At 46.0% G+C, this 9133-nt stretch overlaps 1 protein-coding gene across 1 annotated transcript; it reads right to left on the reverse strand.

The window, feature by feature from the left end:
- Positions 1–274: 274 nt before the first annotated feature.
- On the reverse strand, positions 275–9133 carry TMEM42 (transmembrane protein 42). The gene is made up of 3 exons (XM_053410191.1): positions 8923–9133; positions 2770–2916; positions 275–505 (listed from the first exon to the last, which is right to left on the reverse strand). The coding sequence occupies exons 1-3, from the start codon at positions 9079–9081 to the stop codon at positions 368–370; spliced, it is 444 nt and encodes a 147-aa protein (XP_053266166.1). The 5' UTR covers positions 9082–9133; the 3' UTR covers positions 275–367.

The following is a 9133-nucleotide window of genomic DNA, read 5'->3' on the forward strand; positions in this document are numbered from 1 at the left end:
GCCCTCCTCCTTCATGCTACGTTGCACTGTCACCTTGTCACCGTAGTCCAGGGATCAGCAAACTTTTTCAGCAGGGCGCCGGTCCACTCTCCCTCAGACCTTGTGGGGGGCCGGACTATATTTTTTGGGGAAAATATGAACGAATTCCTACGCCCCACAAATAACCCAGAGATGCATTTTAAATTAAAGGGCACATTCTACTCATGTAAAAACATGCTGATTCCTGGACCGTCCGAGGGCCGGATTTAGAAGGTTGCCTACCCATGCCGGCTCAAAATCCATCCCAATGAAGAAAAGTGAGAGGTAAAGCTAGGTAAAGCAAGCCGGGAGGCCCAGGTGGTTGTTGTTTTAACTCACAGGTGAGTTTTCATCTCTTCTTTTCCTTCTTTTCTTCTGCTAAGGGTGGTGTCGTGTGGAGCAGCAAAAGCCCAAGAAGGGTTAAGGATATTCCTATCCACCACAACAGGGCATGAGTCTCCCCAAAGAGCAACTTGCCAAGGAAAGCCTGAAAAGAAAAGAGAAGAAGGAGGCTTCTGCTCAAGCAACTGCCGCCCTGGACTCCTTCGGAAGGAAGAGCAGCAGATAGACATAGTAGTAATAATAACACACTTCGCCCATTGGCTGGATGTTCCCCATCCCTGGGGTCTGGGCAGCTGAATACAGTGGTACCTTGGTTCTCAAACTTAATCCGTTCCGGAAGTCTGTTCCAAAACCAAGGTGCGCTTTCCCGTAGAAAGTAATGCAAAATGGATCAATCCGTTCCAGACTTTTAAAAATAACCCTTAAAACAGCAATTTAACATGAATTTTACTACGAGACCATTGATCCATAAAACAAAAGCAATAAACAATGTACTGCAGGTCACACAATCAATCAATCAATCAGTAGCTGAACTGTGTTCCACACAGCCACAAAAAGAACCAGAAAAAAGCAAAATAAATGCCAAAAACAGACAGACCTCAGCGGTACACTCATAACGGAAGCGTGGCACTCAAATTGGAAGCGTAACACGTTTGGCTTCTGAAAAATGTTTGCAAACTTACTTCAGGTTTGCAGTGTCTGTGTTCCAAGTTGTTTGGAAGCAAGGTGTTTGAGAACCAAGGTATCACTGTACGTTGAAATCGGAGAAAAATAGGCGCTTTAATCCCAAATTTTTACGTTGCATTTACATTTGGACATTTCGTTTTCCTTCTTAGGAACAAATAGCTTCTTCTTAAAGAATCCCTCTGCTAGAGTGCCTTGCTCATCTCACACACCTCACAAGCACCTATTAAAGGGGTTTCACTAAGCGAGTTCTTGAACCAAGGACTTTACAAGAAGACACTATTAAATTAGGACTGAATTATCAGAGGTTCGGTTAAAAGCAACTCTGAAAGGTGGCACTGAGCGAAGTTGCCAACCTGGATTCATGTAAGTGCTCAGAGGCATTTTTTAAAAGTAAGGAACACCACTAAAAATAACATTTCCTCCTCCAGCAGCAACGCTTCACTATATTGTGCTGGTTTAACGTATTATATTATTAGCAGCATTGGGGTTCAATTCCTAAATTTCTTTGCGTGGCTCTTTCTTCTAGCCTGATTTATGTTACAAAAGTAGAGAAGGGAGTACAGTACCCAAGAACAGAAAAGGTGTATAGGAATTTCCTGCCAATTTCTCAACTGAAAAATTGGTCTTCCAAAAGTATCATGCAAATGTACTTTTATAATTCAAGAAAATCTTTAATAAAAACCAATAATTATTATTATTATTGCAGTCAGGTGTAATAAACAAAAGCCCTTATTCCCTTATGAGGGACAAAAGAGCCCTTATAGTCCTTTGTAGGTTCTCCATTGGTTGGAGAAACTAACAGAGGCCAACCAGAGAATATTGAGAAGGAAAGCAGCTCGTAAGCCTGATCTTTATTGAACTGGGTGCTCCCCTCACATGCAGGAGAGGAGGAGGACGCAGAACAAGGGTGTGTCCGCCCTTATATAGACATTTTAAATTGCCTTCCCTGGAGCTCAAGACTACCCCCCACAAACATCATACCTACATCACAGAAAAGGTGGTCTACAACAGAAATTTGAATGTTGTTGCTTTTCCCTGTCTGTCAGGTTATCTGATAATTCCTTATCTGACTGCCTTTCCTGGTAGTCTGGCCATTCTTGAGATGGCGATTACCCAATTCCTGAGACAATGGAAGGTTCTCTCACCCTCTCCCTCCTTGCAGAGAAAACATTTGGTCAGTTTGGGAGTCAAAATGGTTTCAGGGCAGTCTTCCTGTTCTGCACCAGATATGTGGTCCAAATATCCATGTACGTCCCTGGCTGGCACATTTATGAACATATATATATAAAAAGGTAAAGGGACCCCTGACCATTAGGTCTAGTTGTGGACAACTCTGGGGTTGCGGCGCTCATCTCACTCCATAGGCTGAGGGAGCCGGCGTTTGTCTGCAAACAGCTTCCAGGTCATGAGGCCAGCATGACTAAGCCGCTTCTGTCGAACCAGAGCTGCGCACGGAAACACCTTTTACCTTCCCGCCGGAGTGGTACCTATTTATCTACTTGCACTTGACGTGCTTTCGAACTGCTAGGTTGGCAGGAGCAGGGACCAAGGAACGGGAGCTCACCCCATCGCGGGGATTCGAACCGCCGACCTTCTGATCGGCAAGTCCTAGGCTCTGTGGTTTAACCCACAGCGTCCCATATATAACCTTAAATTTTTTATTTCACAGGACATGATTTGACCGATCATGCTGGCTGCCCCTAAGGCGTCACTTGTACTTACGGAAGAGATGAAGTTAGACGCTGTTGAGGTCAAAGTTGCTGTAGCCGAGGAGGAGGAGTACCTTAAGGCTTTGGCAAAGAAAGTCCACATGATTGCGTTGCATGCAAGCACAAGGCCACCGCATCCAATGCGAAGCATCATGGGCAACTGTGGAACAATTGGGGAGGGACATTTTAACCGCATTGCATTTCCCACCCATTTCATGAGATGCAAGATCTGAGGGAATTGCATTGTTAAAACAGGGAGCTCTGCGGAGGCAGAAAACATGTTCTGGATCTGCTGTGCCAATGGCGACAGAGCAATTTCCATTCTTCGTTTTCAATCAATCAAACCTTTATTACGGTCATAGACCAGCCTGAGTAGGGTGGGGTACAGTCATTTTGGAAAGCTAAAAAGTATTAAAACAGAAGGTATATAAAAAACACTAAAAGAATCTAAAAGAAGGTTTAGGAGCATTAAACAGATGTGGAAGAGCATAAAAGTTTAGTATATAAAAGACTATAGGTATCACTTTACAGCGCAATCTGATATGAGTATGCATTAAATCTAGTTTGTGGCACAGGTCAATTATTCGGTTTGTATGAAGTTCTTCAGGGGAGGAATGAATGAATGAATGAATGAATCTTTATTTGCATCAGCCATCAGCTATAGCAATAAAACAACAATACGATATACAAAGAATAGAAATAAAAAGTCAATTATATAAAATACATTTTAGGGTTTTGAATCACTAGGCAAATAGTGGACCTTATTCTGATTGCCCCAGCTAAAAACCTTGCAAACTTTGCTGTCACCTGCTCCTCTTGATCTGCCAAGAGAAAGGACACTGTGGCGGTGGTTGGGCGACCCGGAATGGACAATAAAAGAGGGGTGCTAATCTCATCTCTCAAGTCTTTATACAGAGAACGAGAGAAATGAATGAATGAATGAATGGAGAACTGCAGAAGAGGCCAAGAAAATAGTAGTAGTATGTCTTCATACTACTCCATTCTTCATACTACTATCTATTCTGAAGGAAATCAGCCCTGAGTGCTCACTAGAAGGACAGATCCTGAAGCGGAGGCTCCAATACTTTGGACACCTCATGAGAAGAGAAGACTCCCTGGAAAAGACCCTGATGTTGGGAAAGATGGAGGGCACAAGGAGAAGGGGACGACGGAGGACAAGATGGTTGGACAGTGTTCTCGAAGCTACCAGCATGAGTTTGACCAAACTGCGGGAGGCAGTGGAAGACAGAAGTGCCTGGCGTGCTCTGGTCCATGGAGTCACAAAGAGTTGGACATGACTAAATGACTAAACAACAACAACAACATGTCTTCCTCCATACAATTTAGGATCACAGATGCAATGGCTGGAGTTTGAAGGAAAAGAAGGCATATCCTTATGGTCTCTAGGAGCCAGAGCTACAGTCAACTTCTATAGTCTATCCTTCTGGAAGAACAAACTCATAGCTGTGCGTGATGGCATAAATTTCAGAAGGTACAGACACTGGTCAACTTTATTCAGATGGTTATGATGCATCTGATGGAGCCTTGTTTTTAACCGCTCATTTGGTCACCACTGGCGACCAGGAATTCCCTCCAGATAAGTGACTGAGCTGGCCGAGCAGGGACAAAGTGCTCTGCCTTGCTAGCTCCATCGGCTTCTGTCCTGTGGAGGAAATGGCTTCACTTCTTCTGCAACAGCTACGGAAACAGGCTTGCTCGGGCAGGGGGGAGAATCAGCTGCTTTTTACGCATAAGTGTAAAGAAAGCAAAATGGGTCAGTAGAAACAAGACCACTCTGGTCCCAGTTTAGATCTTTGTTGGTGTATTATATATAATTACCTATGTGCCCCATATTTAGTGAGCTAAAGCCAAGTTCTGATCTAGATTCACTCTGGTTCAGAAGCCGCTGATATAAACAACTCAGAGCGGAATACTAAAAGATTATGGATGAGCCTGTCAAGAGTTTTAAATGTGAGAAGACATCACCTAATTCAAGCATTCTTGAGCAGGATCTTTCTTCCAGTGTTCAGGAAACAGCTTAGGCAAATGAGAAAAAACTGACTAAGCATTTCTCAACTAAATTTAGCATTCCAAGGAACCCTTCTTCAAACAAACTCTGATTGGCAAGTTCTGAAGTATTTACTCTGAGCGAACTCCGATTGCGCTTGGCAAATAATCTTTCCTATTAGCAAATAGCTTTTGCAACTTCAGGTGAGATTTGCATGCTTATTGCCCTGTTGCGGGGGACAGAGATATCCATACGCATGCCGTACGCACACAGAGCAAATTGATTTAAACAGAACCACACACGTAGAGGCAAAGCAGCTTACACCCTCATGCAGGCCCGAGGAAGCACTAGACACATGTCAAGAGCACTTTCCAGGCAATCCAACTCTTTGTCAACTCTCTATTGACAAAGATAACACAGTCGCTTCTACAGCTCTGGATTCCTACACACACCAATCTAGCGACTAGGCAGCTGTTCCCAGATCTGCACTCTATGGACCAGCTGCAGCAACAGGGGACCACTCTCCCTCCACCAGTTTATGTACCTTCCCCTGATGGGCTCCATGCATGCAGCCAGAAACTGTGCCTGTGTGGCAACGTCCTCTGCTCATCCCTTTTCAGCCCCCTTCTGGTTCTAGGAAACAGCGGTGCAGGAGAGGGTGGGGAAACACTTCCGTTTGTCTGGCCTGCCTTTCCCTCCAGCTTTGAAGCTTCTCCTGCCTCTGACTCTTGTCTCCCGGCCGGTACAGTTCCCCACAGTACAGTTCCCCTCTCACAGGTGTGCTCACTATCAGCATCCTGCCATTTCATGACTACACAGCATCTTAGGCTGGCCCGAGGCAAAGGAGGACCTTTAATGGGTGTGAGGAAGAGTGGTAGCTTGTCATGCAATTCCCTCTTCCACACCGCTATTTTAAGGTGCAGGATCCCTACTCTGGCCGCCATAATATAAATGCAAACACACAGTGGAATACGATTGTATATCCACCTTCATGGATGGTCTAAAAGACAGCCTCATTTCCCCTTCTTGAATGGTAATGTGAAGGCAGCCCTGTTTAGGGAAGTTTTTAATGTTGGATGCTTTATCGCTTTATTATTATTATTATTATTATTCTGTTGCGAGCCACCCAGAGTGGCTGGGAAAACCCAGTCAGATGGCTGGGATATAACAACAACAACAACAACAACAACAACAATAATAACAATAATAATTTATAGTTTATAAATTTATAGTTTAATTTATAGTTTCCCCAGCCACTCTGGGTGGCTCCCAACAAAACAGAATAAAACTTCAAACATTAAAAACTTCCCTAAACAGGGCTGCCTTCAGATGTCTTCTAAAAGTCAATAAATTATTATGATGATTTATGATTATTATGGACTTGCAGTGTGACCCAAGCCCTGCTTCATGCATTTCCCACTGCATCTTTGGGTCCCAAGTGCGTCTGTCAAGGATGAAACTCCACGGGCAAATGACCCTGAAAATCCCCGTGAATATGTACGGGGACATGTGGTTTCTGTTGTTAATGCAAATCCTGTCTTTGTGGGTCTGCCCTACACAGCAGGCAGCTTACATAAGGTGGACCTGACAGAATACCAGAATGGGTGCGGGTGGGAGAATCAAGCACAGAATGGGCACAAATAAATGGTCCTTTGAATAAACAGAGAAGAGAAAGGCGTTGCTTCACCGTGGGGATTAACTGGCCTCTGCCACACCTTTGGGTGCCTTCAGTTACCTGGTGGCCACCCAGGCAGGCTTTTGTGTTGCACCTTAAAGATGAATGGGGAAGCAATCCATTTCCCACTGTGTGCCAAGAGAGGAGGAAAAAAGCATCTTCCAGGAGGATCTAAGGACAAACTACGTTACACAGGAGATCTGTGATTGGGTCTCCTAATGGGCGCATTTCTAAGGAAATGAAGGCTACAAAATAGTCCTGGGGTATTTCACCCTCTCCCACGTATTGATTTTCTGATTTGCCCTCCTCCAGACTTAGTTATGATTTTTTTAAGAACAGGATTTATACCCTGTGAGAAGCTGAAGACACGAGACTGTTGCTTCCTTCTCCTCCAACTACAGGGCAAACATACTGAAGAGGAGGGCAATTCTGTGCCGGAAGGAAAGAATGAAGAAGCTGGTGGCCCATGGTGGCTGCATTTCATCTACAGTGGTACCTTGGGTTACATACGCTTCAGGTTACAGACTCCGGTAACCCAGAAATATTACCTCGGGTTAAGAATTTTGCTTCAGGATGAGAACAGAAATCATGCTCTGGCGGCGCGGCGGCAGCAGGAGGCCCCATTAGTTAAAGTGGTGCTTCAGGTTAAGGACAGTTTCAGGTTAAGAACGGACCTCCAGAACAAATTAAGTTCTTAACCAGAGGTACCACTGTATTTATTTTTTAAAGAAAAGATCAGGAGATCCACCCAACTTTACTTTGATCCTGAAATTTACCTTTGCAGGTAAGCTGCACTGTGGGAGCTGGAGTCCCGTGAAAAGCTCAGGGCAATGCAGCCCAAACTGTAACTCCTCCAGCACCACAACCATCAGGAAGCTGGCTGGCTGGCTGGGGAGAAGCCACAGAATGGGGGCCTCACAATGCTCAGGTTTCTTATGACATCTGAAAAAAAGGGATACTATTTCCCATAAGCTGCAGCACTTGTGCACTCTGTGTTTGGACACCCTTAGCAGACGACTCAGCAGAAGGTCCGTATAGTTAAAGCTATGGTTTTCCCAGTAGTGATGTATGGAAGTGAGAGTTGGACCATAAAGAAGGCTGATAGCCAAAGAATTGATGCTTTTGAATTATGGTGCTGGAGGAGACTTGAGAGTCCCATGGAGTGCAAGAAGATCAAACCTCTCCATTCTGAAGGAAATCAGCCCTGAGGGCTCACTGGAAGGACAGATCCTGAAGCTGAGGCTCCAATACTTTGGCCACCTCATGAGAAGAGAAGACTCCCTGGAAAAGATCCTGATGTTGGGAAAGATGGAGAGCACAAGAAGAAGGGGATGACAGAGGACGAGGTGGTTGGACAGTGTTCTCGAAGCTACCAGCATGAGTTTGACCAAACTGCGGGAGGCAGTGGAAGACAGGAGTGCCTGGCGTGCTCTGGTCCATGGGGTCACGAGGAGTCGGACACGACTAAACAACAACAAAGCAGAAGACACTACGGTTCTTATTTCTGAAAGCTGGAGTTGACTTGACCAGTGGCAGACTTTGGTAAAATGGTGCCCTGAGCAAGGACCTTTGCCACTCCCCCTAGATATTTCTTATTTTCACAATAGTTCCTTTTGGTAACAGTTCCTTTTTTAATGGAACTTCTCGATGTTGTTGTTGTTGTTGTTGTTGTTGTTGTTGTTGTTGTTGTTGTTGTTGTTATTATTATTATTATTATTCTGCGCCCTGTCAGAAAGGTGCCCTATGCGGGGGAACCACCCACACCTCCCTAAATTCGGGGCTGACTTTACAGCAGGGTTCCCCATCTCTGATCAAATTGCAATCCTACAAGAACCTCAGTATTACGATTCTTCACCATATTGCAGTTGGAGAGCGAGAACTCGAGAGCCACCTCATGGCAAAAGTGAGATTCGCACATGAGATTTCCCAACGCACAGCTCGGCCTCTGAAGCTGCAATGTGATGCTTTTGTTTCACTGAAAAGCCATGACTCCCCTCTGCCTTAGAAATTTGCCTCCCGGTCGGAAATTTAATTCCTAAGACACCCCAAACCCCAGACAAGACTGGCAATTCTGGCGCGCGCAAAGCAACGTGTTTATAAAGACGTCTCCAAAACTTTGCACAAACAGGGACCATCGGGGCGCGTGCCGTGTTTCTTTTAAATCTCTGCTTTCCCCTATGTAAAACCGTGTGTGTGCGTGGGCGCGAGTGTGTGTATATATCTCCTTGATCCAGGATACGGATCAAGCCCAGAGACACTAAAAGCACAGCGTAGGATGAGACGCACGGGTGAAAACTGATGCGCTTTCGGAGGGTCGCTTGGAGAGGCTTCCCAGCTGCTTTTGCGCGCGTCGCTACATCCATCCATTAATTTCTTTTCGTCTCTTCCGGGACAAACGGGCCACAAATCCCTCCCCAGCTGCCCAAACGTAGCGCTGCTGCGCCCGATCCTGCCCTCGGGAGGGAGCAGAGGCCGCGTCTTACCCAGGAGCAGGCACCAGAGGCCGCCTCCTCGCCTCCGACGACCGCGGCGCAGGCTCCCCGGAGGTAATCCGCCCCCAGGGCCAGCTTCGCGGAGCAGGCGGCCAGCGCCCCCAACAGACCAGCCCCGGCGGCGAAGGCAGCTCCCCAGCCGGCTGGCATGGCGACTCCGACGCGCCAAACACACGTGCGCAAGGGGACGCCCACCACGTGG

The sequence above is a fragment of the Podarcis raffonei genome, chromosome 12 (assembly GCF_027172205.1).
Source record: "Podarcis raffonei isolate rPodRaf1 chromosome 12, rPodRaf1.pri, whole genome shotgun sequence".
Classification (NCBI taxonomy): Eukaryota; Metazoa; Chordata; class Lepidosauria; order Squamata; family Lacertidae; genus Podarcis; species Podarcis raffonei.

What these genes read in the sequence shown, in the direction of transcription:
- TMEM42 (XM_053410191.1), bottom strand. Translation starts at nt 9,081, where the DNA reads ATGCCAGCCGGCTGGGGAGCTGCCTTCGCCGCCGGGGCTGGTCTGTTG. An exon ending in CCTCTGGTGCCTGCTCCTGG is followed by an intron (nt 2,917 to 8,922) that starts GTAAGACGCGGC and finishes ATTGTTCCACAG; the next exon opens with TTGCCCATGATGCTTCGCAT. An exon ending in CGTCTAACTTCATCTCTTCC is followed by an intron (nt 506 to 2,769) that starts GTAAGTACAAGT and finishes TTTTCTTTTCAG; the next exon opens with GCTTTCCTTGGCAAGTTGCT.